Source organism: Cherax quadricarinatus, chromosome 27 (assembly GCF_038502225.1).
Source record: "Cherax quadricarinatus isolate ZL_2023a chromosome 27, ASM3850222v1, whole genome shotgun sequence".
Taxonomy (NCBI): Eukaryota; Metazoa; Arthropoda; class Malacostraca; order Decapoda; family Parastacidae; genus Cherax; species Cherax quadricarinatus.
Genome location: NC_091318.1, coordinates 19,000,784 through 19,020,465, shown reverse-complemented (window position 1 = coordinate 19,020,465; position 19,682 = coordinate 19,000,784). Strand labels below are relative to the sequence as shown.

General features: G+C 40.8%; 1 protein-coding gene across 2 annotated transcripts in view; it reads right to left on the bottom strand.

The window, feature by feature from the left end:
• LOC128691186 (JNK1/MAPK8-associated membrane protein) overlaps positions 1-19,682 on the bottom strand; it is a 60,414-nt gene that overhangs the window by 22,398 nt on the left and 18,334 nt on the right. For both annotated transcript variants that reach the window (XM_070089066.1, XM_070089067.1), the window contains one exon: positions 8,957-9,169. In XM_070089066.1, the coding sequence (XP_069945167.1) occupies positions 8,957-9,169 (213 nt within the window). The remainder of the gene's footprint in view (positions 1-8,956; positions 9,170-19,682) is intronic.

The window sequence follows — 19,682 nt, the reverse complement described above, 5'->3', positions numbered from 1 at the left end:
TTCTTTTACAACCTCATCTACAAATATATTAAACTACCATAGTGACATCACACATCACTGTCTACCTCCTATTTTCACTGGAAAATAGTCCCCTCTACATAACCTAACCACATAAAAACACTTAACTGTTTTCAACAACCACCCACCTATTCCAGACATTTTCAACATCTGCCACATGGTTTTCTTGTTCACTCTATCATATGCCTTTACTAAATATATAAATGCAACAAACAGCCCTTTACCTATATCTAAGTGCCGGTCACTTATATTATTCAACATAAGCACCTGGTTTACACATCCCCTACTCTTCCTAAATCCTTCATGCTCTACAATAATACTTTTTCTCTTTCCCCTGACCCTGTCAATAATAATACTACCCTACACTTTACCTGGTATATTCAACAGGCTTCTCCCCCTATAATTCTTATATTTCTCCCCACTGCCTCACATACTATCCTATATGATGTTATCCCTCCCTACCCAATGTCTTCCCTTCATTACTAATATGCAACAACTCAAAATATCCTACCCATCTTTCCAGTGCCTCCACCTCCCCATCTAACATCTCTCTTTCCTTGTTCTTACCTGCTAAGTCCATTTGCTATCCAGACTTCCTTACTTTATTGAATTCTATTTAAAATAATTACTTATTCTTAGCAAAATTTGCTGATAAAAGACTTGCCCATTCTCTCACTGGCTCTCCTTTTGCACTCCCTTAACCATTTTTTTCTTCTCCATATGATCTGCCTTCTGTATATAACTTTTTTACATTGTGAAATCTCATGTGTTAATTTTTTTCCTTAATACCCTCTTCACCTCATCATTCCAACAATCATTCCTCTACTTACCTGCACCCACCCTCTTATACTCATCTTTACCTTTGACATATACCTCTGCAAGGTTTCTAGAGTTACTGTACTCTCACAGCCCAGCCCAGGCCAGACTTGTCTGGTACTTGCCTGATCAACCAGGCTGTTACTGCTGGCAACCCACAAGCTTCTGCTGCACACTTTGGCACTGCATTCTTAAATTTACCCATACTCCCTCAACCTCATTTCTTGTACTCTCTCTTTAGACTTCTTTTCTCCCAATAGTTGCTTATATTTTTCCCTGTTTTAGGTACTAGGTTGGTAAACAGCATCCGCCCAGGGAGGTACTACCATCCTGCCAAGTGAGTGTAAAACGAAAGCCTGTAATTGTTTTACATGATAGTAGGATTGCTGGCGTCCTTTTTTCTGTCTCATAAACATGCAAGATTTCAGGTATGTCTTGCTACTTTTACTTACACTTAGGTCACACTACACATACATGTACAAGCATATATATACACACCCCTCTGGGTTTTCTGCTACTTTCTTTCTAGTTCTTGTTCTTGTTTATTTCCTCTTATCTCCATAGGGAAGTGGAACAGAATTATTCCTCCGTAAGCCATGCGTGTTACAAAGGCGACTAAAATGCCGGGGGCAAGGGGCTAGTAACCCCTTCTCTTGTATAAATTACTAAATTTAAAAAGAGAAACTTTCGTTTTTCTTTTTGGGCCACCCTGCCTTGGTGGAATACGGCCAGTTTGTTGAAAAGAAAAAAAAAATTCTTTCCCTGTCTCCTCCTTCAGTTCATTCACTTTCACTGATGTCATTCTCCTTGTACTCCATCTACCCCTCAATTTTACTATAGTTACCACTAAATAATGATCCAACGTATCTATGTTCCTCTCTCTACTAACACAGTCTAACAAGCTACTATCACTGCACCCCTAACTTAAAAAAAGGACAACAATATGAAAATATAAACATATAAATAATGAATACAAAAGCAACAGTGCCATAGCTAGAGACAGAAATTGCATATGAAAATTTGTGGTAAAAAATAAAGTTTTGAAGATGAGATATAACACTATAAAGTAATTACAAAAAAATATTTTTTATTAAGATATTAAATGTTAGAAAATAATGGATCGCAGATAAATGGTACATGGTATAATAATTGAAATGAAGATAGTAAACCTAAATACAACAGACCTCAATTTAGTATCACAATTTAACAGACCTCCATTTACTGATGTTGGAAATATGAAACAAAATTTGCTAGGTCAATAGTTACAATCACATATCTATCCCCCATAATCATCACTACAGGCCACAGCTTGCCCCAATTAGTCTGTTAAATCAAAGGTTTACCAATACTAATGTGGTAACTAAGAACACAGTTGAAAGACAAGATTTTAGGGTACAATAATATTGGTTAGAAATCAAACTTTTCTTGAAGACAAATGAAATCTGAGCTAGAGCAGTATCACTGCAGAAATTTTGGGTGATACAGGTTGTTGGAATGCTCTACTGTTGATAATAGCAACAGCAGGTAGCTGTTGCTGATTCCTTTCATCAGTTTGACTAAGGAGGAAGTCAGAGAACTATGCATCCACATGTGTTTTCCAGCCTAAAGCCCTTTACATTAAGTGAGGTTATTTGCCTTTCCACTTGTTTTGCTCGTTCACAGCAGTTTTGATGATAGATCGTACTATTAACTTATTCCTTAAACATGTAATCTGCCTAACTTGGAGGGTTTAAGAGGTTTCTAGTACCCTGTAGGCTACCAGTAGGCTTTGACATTTTTTTTGTTTGAGCACATTATTTTCCAGGCTTGGTTTAAGAAAATATTTACGAGCTTTGGGTACCCACAAGAGACTTCATCAAAAACCTCAATGAAGTAGAGAGATGATTTGTCTAGGTTAGCAACTATTGCCATTGTTCCAGCAGTGATGGCAGTGAGAAAAGTGTCAACCTCCTAGGAACAGTTGGAGGGAGGTGTGAAAGATATTTTAGGTAATAGAAACCTGATCATCAAGCATCTATATATGAGTATGTTCAACTGGAGTGAATGGAGACTAGAAACAAGTGATTTTCATGGCTTAACCCTTTCAGGGTCCGTCCCGTAGATCTACGGCTTTACGTTCAGGGTCCAAACCGTAGATCTACGCCATGAGCTCAGCTGACTCTGATAAACTGTGAGTGGTACATTTGGGCCTAGATATGAGAGAATACATCTATGTGGTATGTGTGCACCACATAAAACAGATCCTGCAGCACACTGTGTATAATGAGAGAAAAAAAATGAAATCATGATTTTTCGATTATAACAGCAACTTTGCAGTGTTTTTTCGTATGTTTTTTATAGTTGTATTTGCGATTTCGTGGTCTCATTTGATAGAATGGAAGACATATTACAGAAATGGAGATGATTTTGATTGGTTTTAGCATTGGAAATGGCTTGAAACTGAGCTCAAAGTAGCGGAAATGTTAAATTTTTGCCGATATTCAAGAGTAAACAAACGACTTCACACGTCTAATACACGTCAGCTGGTGGGTCTAATATACATTCACAAATATGGTGATGATATTTATACAATTATTACAGTATTGCATAACAGTAAATCTTCTATTTTTTGGTGTGAATAAAAATTCATTATGTGAATAAAAAATCAAAATGGAATTTATTTGTAAAGCCTCAAAACATAACTAATGAACAGAGGAAATGTTAGTTTAGTGCCAGGAATGCCTACATTGTTCATTCTGGACCCTATTTTGAAATTGGAATATTTTGAACTTTGTGTTAAATTGGCCAAATTAACAATTTCCGATCACTTTATTTTGTAGTTGAAACAGTTGACTTGGCAATTTCTTGTGCTCAATCGATAGAATAGAAGTAATACTAGTGAAATAGCTAAGAATTTGGTTGATTGGAATAATGTAATTGGCCTAAAATGGGAGTCAAAGTCGGCAAAATCGCCGATTCGTAAATATCGCTGACACATCAAAATTCGCGAGAGCATAATTTCGTCAATTTTCCACCAAATTTCGTACTTTTTGTTTTATTACCTTCACAAAAAGATTCTCTACGATTTCATAAGAAAAAATAACAAATTTTTTTTTTTAAAATTCTTGGACACTGGTGCGTGACTCCAGATTTGGGCCTTGGACCCTGAAAGGGTTAAAGTGTTGTTGGGGTGCTAGGAAGGTAAAAATTACGAAGGGATTTTAGAAAACTGGTAAGCAAGACTCAAGTCCTGGAGGTGGAAAATACAGTGGCTGCACTCTAAAGGAGGGATATAGATGTTACAGCTCAAAGGGTCATTTGAATTGCAGTGTCTACAGAGTTTTGGCAACACAGCTATTGAGTGAATGATGGTGAATGTGTTTCCTTTTTTTTGGTCACCCTATTTTGATGGGAGGTAGCTGGTGTGGTATAAAAAAAAATATGTAAAGAAAGAAAAAAAATCTGGTTTTGGGAGTGCAAATTTGAACAAAATTCTATGACTGATTTTCAATTTAGAGGTAATGCACAAAGCAAAGCATGTGCAATAAAAAAAAATGGACAATCAAAGCTATTTGCAGAAGAAAACCTCAATAAAAATGTTGAATAACCAAAATTTGGAAAGCTGTGAAATTCTGGGTTCAACCATACAGTCTTATACATAGTTCTTAACCCATTCACAGTCCAGACCTCTAATCTGAAACTCGTCCACAGGGCCCAAGAATTTAAAAAAAAAAGAATTTTTTTATGAAATGGTAGAGAATTTTTTTCTGAAGGTAATAAAACAAAACGTACGAAAATTGATGGAAAACTGACGAAGTTACGCTATCACGAATTTTGCTGTGTCAGCATTATTTACGCATCAGCGATTTTGCTCACTGATTCCTATTTTAGGCCAATTACATTGTACCAGTTGACCAAATAATTAGCTATTTCACTAGATGCCTTCCATTTTATCAAGTGAGCACAAGAAACTGCCCAATCAACTATTTCAACTATCCAAAAAGCGATAAGAATTTGGTAATTTGGCCAATTTCACACAAATTTCAAAATATTCCAACTTCAAAATAGTGTCCAGAATAAACAATGCAGGCATTCTTGGCACTAAAATAACATTTCCTCTAGCACTAAAATAATATTTTCTCTGCATTATATTCACACCATACATTGCCCTCAGACATGACAGCACCACTGCCTCCAGCCTTCTCCTCGCTTCAACATTTATCACCCATGCTTTACACTCATATAAATGTGTTGGTACAACTATACTCTCATACATTCCCCTCTTCGCTTCCAAAGACAAAGTTCTTTGTCTCCACAGACTCCTAAGTGCACCGCTCACCCTTTTCCCCCTCATCAATTCCATGATTCACCTCACCTTTCATAGACCCATCTGCTGACATGTCCACTCCCAAATATCTGAATACATTCACCTCCTCCATACTCTCTCCATCCAATCTGATATCCAATATTTCATCACCTAATCTTTTTGTTATCCTCATAACCTTACTCTTTCCTATATTCACTTTTAATTTTATTCTTTTACATAAACTACCAAATTCATCCACCAACCTCTGCAACTTCTCTTCAGAATCTCCCAAGAGAACAGTGTCATCAGCAAAAACCAACTGTGACATCTCCCACTTTGTGCTTGATTCTTTATCTTTTAACTCCACGCCTCTTGCCAAGACCCACGCATTTACTTCTCTTACAACCCCATCAATAAATATATTGAACAACCATGGTGACATCACACATCCTTGTCTAAGGCCTACTTTTACTGGGAAATAACCTCCCTCCTTCCTACATACTCTAACCTGAGCCTCAGTATCTTTGTAAAAACTTCAATGCTTTCAGTAACCTACCTCCTAAACCATACACCTGCAACATCTGCCACATTGCTTCCCTATCCACCTGTCACATGCCTTTTCCAAATCCATAAATGCCACAAAAACCTCTTTACCCTTATCTAAATACTGTTCACCTATATGTTTCAATGAAAACACTTGGTCTACACACCCCCCTACCTTTCCTAAAGCCTCCTTGTTCATCTGCTATCCTTCTCTCTGTCTTACTCTTAATTCTTTCAATAATAACCCTACCAAACACTTTACCAGGTATACTCAACAGACTACTACTTCTTTCAACAAACCAGCCGCATCCCACTGAGGCAGGGTGGCCCAAAAAGAAAAACAAAAGCTTCTCTTTTCAAATTTAGTAATTTATACAGGAGAAGGGGTTGCTAGCCCCTTGCTCCTGGCATTTTAGTCGCCTCTTACAACACGCATGGCTTACGGAGGAAGAATTCTGTTCCACTTCCCCATGGAGATAAGAGGAAATAAACAAGAACAAGAACTAAAAAGAAAATAGCAGAAAACCCAGAGGGTTGTGTATATATATATATGCTTGTACATGTATGTGTAGTGTGACCTAAGTGTAAGTAGAAGTAGCAAGACATACCTGAAATCTTACATGTTTATGAGACAGAAAAAAGGACACCAGCAATCCTACCATCATGTAAAACAATTACAGGCTTTCGTTTTACACTCACTTGGTAGGACGGTAGTGCCTCCCTAGGTAGATGCTGTCTACTAACCTACTACTTAGAACTAAACAGACTTCTCCCTCTATAATTCTTGCACTCTCTTTTGTCCCCTTTGTCTTTATACAAGGGAACTATGCACGCTCTCTGCCAATCCCTAGGCACCTTACCCTCTTCCATACATTTATTAAATAATAGCACCAACCACTCCAAAACTATATCCCCACCTGCTTTTAACATTTCTATCTTTATCCCATCAATCCCAGCTGCCTTACCCCCTTTCATTCTACCCACTGCCTCACGAACTTCCCCCACACTCACAACTGGCTCTTCCTCACTCCTACAAGCTGTTATTCCTCTTTACCCTATACACAAAATCACAGCTTCTCTATCTTCATTAACATTTAACAATTCCTTAAAATATTTCCTCCATCTTCCCGATACCTCTAACCCTCCATTTAATAACTCTCCTCTTCTATTTTTAACTGGCAAATCCATTTGTTCCCTAGGCTTCCTCAACTTGTTAATCTCACTCAAAAACGTTTTCATATTTTCAACAAAATTTGTTGATAACATCTCACCCGCTCTCTCATTTGCTCTCTTTTTACATTGCTTCACCACTCTCTTAACCTCTCTTTTCTTCTCCATATACTCTTCCCTACTTGCATCACTTCTACTTTGTAAAAACCTCTCGTATCCTAACTTTTTCTCCCTTACTACTCTCTTTACATCATCATTCCACCAATCGCTCCTCTTCCCTCCCGTACCCACTTTCCTGTAACCACAAACTTCTGCTGAACACTCTAACACTACATTTTTAAACTTACCCCATACATCTTCGACCCCATTGCCTATACTCTCACTAGCCCATCTATTCCCCAATAGTTGTTTATATCTTATCCTAACTGCTTCCTCTTTTAGTTTATAAACCTTCACCTCTCTCTTACTTGATGCTTCTATTCTCCTTGTATCCCATTTACCTTTTACTCTCACTAGAGCTACAACTAAAAAGTGATCTGATATATCTGTGGCCCCTCTACTCAACAGTCTTTTATCTACCAATACATAGTCCAACAAACTGTCATTACACCCTTCATCATATCTTTTATACTTATTTATCCTCTTTTTTTTAAATATGTATTACCTATAACTAAACCCCTTTCTATACATAGGTCAATCAAAGGGCTTCCATTTTCATTTACACCTGGCACTCCAAACTTACCTACCACACCCTCTCTAAATGTTTCTCCTACTTTAGCATTTAGGTCCCCTACCCCAGTTACTCTCTCACTTGGTTCAAAGGTTCCTATACATTCACTTAACATCTCCCAAAATCTCTCTCTCTCCTCTACACTCCTCGCTTCTCCAGGTGCATACACACTTATTATGACCCCCTTTTTGCATCCAACCCTTATTTTGATCCACACAATCCTTGAATTCACACATTTATATTCCCTTTTCTCCTTCCATAACTGATCCTTCAACATTATTGCTACCCCTTCCTTAGCTCTAACTCTCTTAGATACTCCTGACTTAATCCCATTTATTTCTCCCCACCGAAACTCCCCTACCCCCTTCAGCTTTGTTTCGCTTAGGGCCAGGACATCCAATTTCTTTTCATTCATAACATTAGCAATCATCTCTTCTTTTCATCCGTACTACATCCACACACATTCAAACATCCCAGTTTTATAAAGTTTTTCTTCTTCTCTTTTTTAGTAAATGTTTACAGAAGGGGTTACTAGCCCATTGCTCCTGGCATTTTAGCTGCCTCATATGACACGCATGAAATATTGTAATAATTGTATAAATAATATCAGCACCTTCGTGAATGCATATCAGATATACCAGTTGATATGTACTGGATGCGTGATGTGATTTGTTCACTCTTGAATATCAGCAAAAATTTAACATTTCCCCTACTTTGAGCTCAATTTCAAGCTATTATCAGTCCTAAAACCAATCAAAATCATCTATATTTCTGTAACATATCTTCCATTCTATCAAATGAGACCAAGAATCCGTGAATACAATAAAAAACATACGAAAATACACAGCAAAACTGCGGTTTTAAACCCAAAACACTGTCGCAGTTTTTTTCTCATTATGCACTGCATGATGCAGGACTTTCTTTATATGGTGCACACTTACCACATAGACCCATTCTTTCATATTCTAGGCCCAAATTTACCACTCACAGCTTATCTGGGTGAGCTGAGCTCATGGTGTAGAACAATGGCACGAACCCTGGCTTCAAAGCCGTAGAACAATGGCATGGACCCTCAAGGAATTAATATAACACACAAGCTACAAACAATATCTTAACCCTATGAATAAATAAATAAAGAAGCTTTTAAAGATCTTTTCAATGCTAAAAAATAAAAAAAACTACTGTATATAAAAGAGCAAAGAGAAACACACTGATTGCATTTAATTCCTGAGCTATATAACAATAAATAACTGATCAAATCTAATACTGCTCACTCTGCATATTCATGTAGCCATTACCTTCCACTGTGAGATAAAAATATTTCTAGGGTCACATTTAGACTTTTATGCTGAAAACAATAAACTCAAACAAGCAACAAAAAATAATAAACTTACAATGGATAAACAGCTTCCTGTGTGCAGTGCAACACACCCTCATAGTTAGGATTTGGGTTGTGAAAAAGTGGATACCAGTCAGCTAGCTTTCGTACTTTACATGAACGAATGCTGAAGGATCCATATGGTTCTGTCACAAGCAGAGTTACAACTGCTGCTATTGTTACTTCAATAATGGCTAAAGCATAGAGGGCCATTACTTCTCGAGTAAACCTGAAATGTGAAATACAGACATTACAATTCACCTGCAAAATACCATTGTTATAATAAGTCATTCATATCTGCTAATTAACATTACATTATTATATAGAACATAATTCATTAAATAAATATAGTAATTACAATGTCCCAATAATTATACTGTTCAAAAACTGCTCATATTTCTCACTAAAAATATTCTCATTAAATTCATTCACTATAACTTTACTACTGAAATCATAATCTGTGTATTCCACTTTCTTTTAAATCTCATTCTAGATATAGTATAGTGACCCCTCTAATTAATGGACTAGTAGTGGGGAGAGGGTATACATTATTGCTCCCTGTCCATTGTTTCCTAATAATGAAATTTATTTTTCATAACAGTTGGTTCTGGAGACAATACTGGACAGAGAGAACATTGTAACATGTAAAACAGTAGTGAGCTGTAAGATAAGGAAAGGAAAGAGAGAGAGAGAGAGAGAGAGAGAGAGAGAGAGAGAGAGAGAGAGAGAGAGAGAGAGAGAGAGAGGGTGGGTGGGTGGGTGGGTGGGAGGGAGGGAGGGAGGGAGAGAGGGGAGGGAGGGGAGGGAGGGAGGGTGGGAGGGTGGGAGGGAGGGTGGGTGGGAGGGAGGGAGGGTGGATGGGTGGGAGGGAGGAGGGAGGGAGGGTGGGTGGGTGGGTGGGTGGGTGGGAGGGAGGGAGGGGAGGGAGGGGAGGGAGGGAGGGAGGGAGGGTGGATGGGTGGGAGGGAGGGAGGGTGGATGGGTGGGAGGGGAGGGAGGGAGGGTGGGAGGGTGGGAGGGTGGGAGGGAGGGGAGGGTGGGAGGGTGGGAGGGAGGGGTGGATGGGTGGGAGGGAGGGAGGGAGGGTGGATGGGTGGGAGGGGAGGGGAGGGGAGGGTGGGAGGGTGGGAGGGAGGGATGGTGGATGGGTGGGAGGGAGGGAGGGAGGGTGGATGGGTGGGAGGGGAGGGAGGGAGGGAGGGTTTGGGTGGGTGGGTGGGAGGGAGGGAGGGAGGGGAGGGGAGGGAGGGGAGAGGGAGGGGAGGGAGGGAGGGAGGGAGGGAGGGTGGATGGGTGGGAGGGAGGGTGGATGGGTGTGAGGGAGGGAGGGAGGGAGGGAGGGAGGGAGGGTGGGAGGGTGGGAGGGAGGGGAGGAGGGTGGATGGGTGGGAGGGAGGGAGGGAGGGAGCGTGGATGGGTGGGAGGGAGGGAGGGAGGGTGGATGGGTGTGAGGGAGGGAGGGTGGATGGGTGTGAGGGAGGGAGGGAGGGAGGGAGGGTGAGTGGGTGGGGGGGTGGGTGGGTGGGTGGCAGGGAGGGTGGGTGGGTGGGTGGGTGGGGGGTGGGTGGGAGGGAGGGAGGGAGGGAGAGGGGAGGGAGAGAGGGAGGGTGGGAGGGTGGGAGGGAGGTAGGGAGGGAGGGTGGGTGAGTGGGTGGGAGGGAGGGTGGGTGGGTGGGAGGGAGGGAGGGAGGGTGGATGGGTGGGTGGGTGGGTGGGAGGGAGGGGAGGGAGGGAGGGAGGGAGGGAGGGAGAGAGGGAGGGAGGGAGGGAGGGAGGGGGGGGAGGGAGGGTGGGGGGGAGGGAGGGAGGGAGAGAGGGTGGATGGGTGGGCGGGAGGGCGGGAGGGTGGATGGGTGGGAGGGAGGGAGGGAGGGAGGGAGGGTGGGTGAGTGGGTGGGAGGGAGGGGTGGGTGGGAGGGTGGGTGGGTGGGTGGGTGTGAGAGTGAATGTGAGGAGTGGGTGGGTGTGTGAGAGTGTACTGTAGTGTGAGAAAATAGTGGAGACAGAAAAAGGATGCTGAGCTTCAGCCAATGAATGAACATGCCATGTCAGTGACAGGAACATCCCTGTAACAATGAAATTTAGATTAGTACATGTATCTGTTTTTGTATTCAATTACCACTAACAACTTTCATAGGGGGGCAATGTGGCAGGTGTATGGTGTAGGAGGTAGGTTACTGAAAGCAGTGAAGAGTTTTTACGAGGATAGTGAGGCTCAAGTTAGAGTATGTAGGAAAGAGGGAAATTATTTCCCAGTAAAAGTAGGCCTTAGACAAGGATGTGTGATGTCACCATGGTTGTTTAATATATTTATAGATGGGGTTATAAGAGAAGTAAATGCGAGGGTCTTGGCAAAAGGCGTGGAGTTAAAAGATAAAGAATCACACATGAAGTAGGAGATGTCACAGTTGCTCTTTGCTGATGACACTGTGCTCTTGGGAGATTCTGAAGAGAAGTTGCAGAGATTGGTGGATGAATTTGGTAGGGTGTGCAAAAGAAGAAAATTAAAAGTGAATACTGGAAAGAATAAGGTTATGAGGATAACAAAAAGATTAGGTGATGAAAGATTGGATATCAGATTGGAGGGAGAGAGTATGGAGGAGGTGAATGTATTCAGATATTTGGGAGTGGACGTGTCAGCGGATGGGTCTATGAAAGATGAGGTGAATCATAGAATTGATGAGGGGAAAATGGTGCACTTAGGAGTCTGTAGAGACAAAGAACTTTGTCCTTGGAGGCAAAGAGGGGAATGTATTTATTTATTTATTTATTTAAAAATTTGTGCACACATACAGAGGTACAAAAAATACAGAAAAGAGCAGTATGCCAAAGCCACTTATACTATGCATAGCATTACGGGCTGGCTTAAAATTAACTTAAGATGAACTAAGCAATGATGACATCGGTGATAAAACTTTAATGTAAACAGATTACTATAAAGCACAAGTGAGTATTACAAAGACAGGTCATATGGTTGTATGCATTGTTGTACATTCAGTAGAATGGAGTATTCTGTTAGGTAGTGTATTTAAAAAATAATAAAGTTAGATTGGGTTTTAGGTTTAACATTTATGTGATATAATTGTGAGAAATATTTAAGATATACAATTTATAAGGTTCAGTTATTCAGTATTTATTTGGTTTTGGGTGAGTAAGTGATCTTTGAGAAGAGACTTGAATTTATAAACAGGTAGTGTTTCTTTTATATTTACAGGTAATGAGTTCCAGATTTTAGGGCCTTTTATGTGCATTGAGTTTTTGCATAGTGTGAGATGGACACGAGGAACATCAAAGAGTGATCTGTGCCTTGTGTTATGGTCATGTGTTCTGTTGAGGTTGGCAAGGAGATGTTTGAGGGGAGGGTTAATATCAGAGTTAAGTGTTCTATGTATGTAATAGGTGCAGTAATAAGTATGAATGTTTTGTATGGTGAATAGGTTTAGTGTATTGAATATTGGTGGAGTGTGTTGCCTATAGTGAGAATTTGTTATCATTCTAACTGCAGCCTTTTGTTGGGTAATTAGTGGTCTGAGATGGTTACTTGTTGTTGAGCCCCATGCACAAATTCCATAGGTGAGATAGGGGTAAATAAGAGAGTGATATAGGGCCAGGAGGGCTGACTGTGGAGCATAGTACCGTATCTTCGATAGTATGCCTACAGTCTTGGAAATTTTCTTAGAAATTTGTTGTATATGTGTATGAAATTTGAGTCTATTATCAAGGTGGATTCCTAAGAATTTTCCCTCTGTTAGCTTTGTGATAGGTGATCCGTTTATCATTATGTTAAGAGGGACATCTGTAGCTCTGTTACCAAACTGAATGAAGTAGGTTTTGTCAATGTTTAGTGTAAGTTTGTTAGTCTTCATCCAGGTAGATATTTTCTGTAATTCTGTATTTACAGTATTGGCTAGCGTGACTGGGCTCGGGTGGGAGAAGACGTATGTAGTGTCATCTGCAAATAGTGTGGGTTTGAGTAATTGCGAAGCATTTGGTAGGTCATTTATGTATAGGAGAAAGAGAAGAGGGCCAAGGACACTTCCCTGTGGGACACCAACTGTAATTGGTTGTGCAGAAGAGTTTGCCCCATTTGCATACACATATTGGCTTCTGTTGCTGAGGTATGACTTGAGGTAGTTGAGGGAGTGCCCTCTTATACCATAGTGTGACAATTTTACGTGGAGCAAGTCATGGTTAACTGTATCAAAAGCTTTACGTAAGTCAATGAAGATCCCCAGTGGGACTTCTTTTTTCTCTATTGCAGTGTATATATGTTCTAGCATGTGTATAATAGCATCATTAGTATTTTTATTTGGCCTGAATCCAAATTGGCAGGGGTTGAGTATGTTTTGGGAGATAAGGTAGGAGTAGATTCGTTTATGAATTAATTTTTCGAAGATTTTTGAGAGAGGGTGTAAGTTGGATATTGGCCTATAGTTATTCAACTCTGTTTGGTCTCCTCCTTTGTGGATCGGGGTGACCCTTGCTATTTTGAGTACTGTGGGGAAGGTGGAGGATTCAATGGATTTGTTAAAGAGTGTTGCAATGATTGGTGATAGCACTTGTGACACTTTTTTGTATATAAAGGGTTGTAAGGTATTTAAATCTCCTGCCTTGTTTTTTAGCGTGTTGATAATAAGGGAGACTTCGTATGGGTTAGTCGGAGCTAGGAACAGTGTGTTCGGGTAGTTGCCAGTGAGGTAGTCATTTGGTGGGGTATCTGAGCTTGGGATTTTATTGGCAAGGTTTTGTCCTATAGTGGAGAAGAAGTCATTGAGTCTGTTTGCTGTTTCTGTTGGTGGGAGTTGGGGTTCATCTGATTTTGCTAATTTTATTTCGCTATTTCGTGATATCTTTTTTGTTCCTAGAATTTCTGATAGGGTTTTCCAGGTCTTTTTTATATCACCTCGTAAGTTGGATAATCTGTTCTCATAATACAATTTTTTTGCCCTTCTTATTAGGCTGGTTAGGATTGACGAGTAACGTTTTGTTTGGTCTCTGGTTATGTGACCCATTCTGTACTGTTTTTCATATTGGTGTTTTGTATTTATGGATTTGAGAATGCTGGGTGTTAACCAGGGACTGTTCAGTCTCTTAGCTGTCATCTGTTTAGTTTTTTTAGGGCAGTGCTTGTTATAGAGGTATTGTGTCTTTTTTAGAAAATTATTAATACATTCGTCAATATCTGTATAGATTTCTAGCTCAGTGTGCCAGTCAATGTTTGCTACTGCTGTTGTGAAGTTATTAATGGCTGCCTCATTGTGAAGTCTGAAGGTGACTTTAGTAGTGTCTTGGGGTAATTTACCAAGAGTTGTTATGAGAAAAGTAGGGTAGTGGTCTGTGGTATTATCTGTAATTATGCCTGATTTTAAAGGGGATATGGTGTTGGTCCAGATGTGGTCAAGTAGGGAAACACTAGTCTCTGTAACTCTTGTAGGTTTTGTTACTGTTGGTAGCAACATACAGTTACTCATTGTGTTTGTGAATTCAGTAACGTGTGGGTCCTGGTCTTGCAGGAGATTTATATTGAAGTCACCTGAGAGTAGTAAGTGATCTTTGTTCATGCGTGCATCAGTTATCATACTTCCTAGGTTTTGACTAAATTGGCTAATGTTTGACTGTGGAACTCTGTAAATGTTTATCAATGTGAGAGGTTTTTGTAGGTATTTGGATTTGAATTTGGCTATTATATATTCCCCATGTTCATCCCTTGTGCAAGTATTAGTGATACATTCTAGTTGGTCTGAGTAGTATATGGCTGTGCCACCCCCTTGTTGGTCTGGCCTACAGTTGTGTATGGCTGTGTAACCAGGAATGGCATAGACATCTGTACTATCAGGCTTTAGCCAGGTTTCAGTTAGTGTAATGATGGACATATTGGCATGTAAGGAATTTAGTAATGCTATGAGGTCATCGTAATGCTTGCTTAAAGATCTGATATTGTAGTTAAAAATAGTTATGTTGTTGTTGGCACTGAGAAGTATATGAGAGTATAGTTTTACCAACTCTTATATGGGTGTGAAGCATGGGTGATGAATGTTGCAGCGAGGAGAAGGCTGGAGGAAGTGGAGATGTCATGTCTGTGGGCAATGTGTGGTGCGAATATAATGCAGAGAATTCGTAGTTTGGAAGTTAGGAGGAGGTGTGGGATTACCAAAACTGCTGTCCAGAGGGCTGAGGAAGGGTTGTTGAGGTGGTTCGGACATGTAGAGAGAATGGAGCGAAACAGAGTGACTTCAAGAGTGTATCAGTCTGTAGTGGAAGGAAGGTGGGGTAGGGGTCGGCCTAGGAAAGGTTGGAGGGAGGGGGTAAAGGAGGTTTTGTGTGCGAGGGGCTTGGACTTCCAGCAGGCATGCGTGAGCGTGTTTGATAGGAGTGAATGGAGACAAATGGTTTTTAATACTTGACGTGCTGTTGGAGTGTGAGCAAAGTAACATTTATGAAGGGGTTCAGGGAAACCGGCAGGCTGGACTTGAGTCCTGGAGATGGGAAGTACAGTGCCTGCACTCTGAAGGAGGGGTGTTAATGTTGCAGTTTAAAAACTGTAGTGTAAAGCACCCTTCTGGCAAGACAGTGATGGAGTGAATGATGGTGAAAGTTTTTCTTTTTCGGGCCACCCTGCCTTGGTGGGAATCGGCCAGTTTGATAATAAAAAATAAAAAATAACTTTCATAAAGGGTAAAGGCTGTTGTACATGTAAAATACCTAATGAATTGTTCTTACAAAACTTCCACTATGTAGTTATATGTTAGAAGTAGATGTAAGTTATTTTAAAGTATAAGGACACAAGTGAAACTAATGTCACATTTTATTGTGGAAATGTTTCACTCTCCAGGATCTTTATCAAGCAGTTACAAACAATACATGGACACAGAGGGTATATACGTATAGGCTTAGAGAGAGAGAGTGAGGTGTAATACTAGTGGTAGTAGTAGTAGTAGTAATATTAGTAGTAGTAGTAGTAGTAGTTGTAGTAAGACAATATGGTAGAACAGTCAACTTGCACATGAGTAAAACGTTATAAAAGGTATTACTGTACTTGGGTAACAAAGATAGGTTAGACAAATATTTCTGTAGGTGGATGGATCTGAGAAGGTCTGATTCAGTGCTCCTCCTCTGTTGTGTTCTTGTGTAGTAGAGAATATGTGATGACAGGGTTTATTGTTTTGAGGAGGATTTTTGCTAATACGTCAGAAATGATGAAGCTGCCTTCATTTTGCTTGTGTTAGAAACAGTGATTAATGATGATTCAAGGCATTTATGTCTGCAGAAATTAGGCTCTCTGATTACTAGTTGGGAGTCGTTGAATTTCATGAGGTGACTGGTGAAATTTTGGTGTTGTACGCAGGCTTTGTTCGACAAAACTGAACCACCATGAACCAGTCGGGGCAGGAGTTTACACCATACCATGAGGAGGCCGTGACAAGATACATGTAGGTGAAACAGCTAGGAACCTCGAAACATGCCTCAATGAACACATTAACACATGCAGGAATGATAACTTGAACAATGCCTGCGTACAACACTGAAATTTCACCAATCGCCTCATGAAATTCAACGACGCCCGACTAGTAATCGAGAGCCTAATTTCCACAGACGTAAATGCCTTGAATCATCATTAATCGCTGTTTCCAACGCAATCGAGCAAAATAAAGGCAGCGTCATCATCTCTGAAGCACAGTGAACCCGTGCCGTTCAGCGGCCGTGACTTTTGTGAAATCCGACTTTTGGCAACTTTCCTCGCCAAAATATACCCTTGCGATTCGTGACTGGCCTCATGATTCTGCGACCATCTGGTACGCGTCCGCCATCAGTGCGCACGCAAAGCCAGTCTTTAGCACCATTCACACTCAGTATGCCATTGTTTACCAGCAAGTGACCATCACCCCACGGGTTCATACGATACATTTCATAATAATCCATTGTTTTTTGTGCTTGCAACTGCTTAATAAATCACCATGGGCCCAAAGAAAGCTAGTGCCAGCCCTTTGGTAAAGAAAGTGAGGAACACAATCAAATTCAAGAAAGAAATCATTGAAAAATATGAGAGTGGAGTGTGTGTTACAGAGCTTGCCAGGACGTGTGGCAAACCCCATTCAACCATCACTTTGATCGTGGCGAAGGAAAAGGAAATAAAGTGTGCTGTTGTTGCAAAAGGGGTAGATATGCTGACAAAAAAGAGATCGCAAACCCTCAAAGAAGTTGAGAGGTCATTGTTGGTGCGGATTACCCAAAAACAGTTAGCAGGAGATAGTATTATGCAGTCGATAATATGTGAAAAGGCAAGGCAGTTGCATGACAACCTTGTAAAGAAAATGCCTGCAACGAGTGGTGATGTTTGTGATTTTAAGGCCAGCAAAGTCTGGTTTCAGAGATTTAAGAAGTGTAGTGGCATACACAGTGTGGTAAGGCATGGTGAGGCTGCCAGTTCAGACAACAGGGAGGCTGAGAAGTTTCTACAGGAGTTTAAGGGGTATGCAGACACTGAAAAATTCAAACCCCAGCAAGTGTTCAACTGTGACGAAACAGGACTGTTTTGGAAGAAAATGCCAAAGAGGACCTACATCACCCAAGAGGAAATGGAACTCCCAGGACACAAACCTATGAAAGACAGGCTAACTCTCATGTTTTGTAGTAATGCTTGTGGGGATTGCAAAGTGAAGCCTTTACTGGTCTATCACTCTGAAAATCCCATTGTGTTCAAGAAAAACAGTGTCGCCAAGAGTGAATTGTGTGTGATGTGGAAGGCTAACAGTAAGGCATGGGTCACAAGGGAAATTTTCCTTGATTGGTTTAATGAAGTGTTTGGCCCCAGTGTGAAGAAATACCTCCTGGAAAATAAATTGGAACTCAAGTGCCTCCTGGTAATGGACAATGCTCCTGCTCATCCTCCAGACTTGGAAGAGCAAATAGTGGAGGAGTTTTGTTTCATCACAGTGAAGTTCTTGCCCCTGAATACAACTCCTCTCCTCCAGCCCATGGACCAGCAGGTCATTTCAAACTTCAAAAAACTATACCCCAAAGCAGTGTTTCAAAAGTGCTTGAAGTGACCTCAGACACTGAACTGACCCTAAGAGAGTTCTGGAAAGATCACTTCAATATCCTCCATTGCATAAACCCTATAGGTAAGCCCTGGGAGGGAGTGACTTGCAGGACTTTGAACTCTGCTTGGAGAAAACTGTGGCCAGAATGTGTACAAGAGAGGGACTTTGAAGGGTTTGAGGCTGACCCTGAGGAGCCTATGCCAGTTGTGGAAAGTATTGTCACTGATGTGTAATTACAGTTTTGGTTTGCTAAGTACAAAGAAAGCCACTATCATGCCAGGGCATTTTGGGCAGACTAATCCTAATACAGTGGACCCCCGGTTAACGATTTTAATCCGTGCAAGAGGGCTCATCGTTATGCGAAATAATCGTTATGCGAATGAATTTTCCCCATAAGAAATAATGGAAATCAAATTAATCCGTGCAAGACGCCCAAAAGTATGAAAAAAAAATTTTTTTACCACATGAAATGTTAATTTTAATACACACAAACTGAAAAAGGCATGCACAATTAAATGACACTTACTTTTATTGAAGATCTGGTGATGATTGATGGGATGGGAGGAGGGGAGAGCATTATCTTCTTACTGTTTAGAAGGGGAATCCCCTTCCATTACGACTTGAGGTAGCAAGTCCTTTTCCGGGGTTACTTCCCTTCTTCTTTTAATGCCACTAGGACCAGCTTGAGAGTCACTGGACCTCTGTCGCACAACAAATCTGTCCATAGAGCTCTGTACCTCCCGTTCCTTTACGATTTGTCTAAAATGGGCCACAACATTGTCATTGAAATAGTCACCAGCACGGCTTGCAACAGCTGTGTCAGGGTGATTTTCATCTATAAAGGTTTGCAGTTCAACCCACTGTGCACACATTTCCTTAATCTTTGAAGTAGGCACAATGGATTCCACAACTGGCATAGGCTTCTCAGGGTTAGCCCCAAACCCTTCAAAATCTTTCTTAATTTCCATACTAATTCTCACCCTTTTCACCACAGGGTTGGCACTAGAAGCTTTCTTGGGGCCCATGGTCACTTATTTTCCAGAAACAGCACCGAAAATACTGTAATAATACGAAATATTCCGAGTGTATGCTTGGATGTTACCGCGGAGGCTGGCTGGTAAACAATGGGACGGAGCGGCACATGTGAGGCTGGCTGAGGGCACATTGGACGCGTCTCGGACGAAAATCGGTATGCGGGTTTTTAATCGGTATGCGGGGCAAAAATTTTGCGATAAAAGTAATCGTTATGCGGAAAAATCGCTATGCGATGCCATCGTTATGCGGGGGTCCACTGTACATAGAAACTACTTAAAACTAGACAGATAATAGTACATAGTAACTACTAAAAACTAGATAAGATAGTAGAGGTTAACTGTATTACAATTTTATTTAATCTTAATAGGTAGGTTGGTAGACAGCAACCACCCAGAGAGGTACTACCATCCTGCCAAGTGAGTGTAAAACGAAAGCCTGTAACTGTTTTACATGATGGTAGGATTGCTGGTGTCTTTTGTCAGTCTCATAAACATGCAAGATTTCAGGTACGTCTTGCTACTTCTACTTACACTTAGGTCACACTATACATACATGTACAAGCATATATATACACACCCCTCTGGGTTTTCTTCTATTTTCTTTCTAGTTCTTGTTCTTGTTTATTTCTTATCTCCATGGGGAAGTGGAATAGAATTCTTCCTCCGT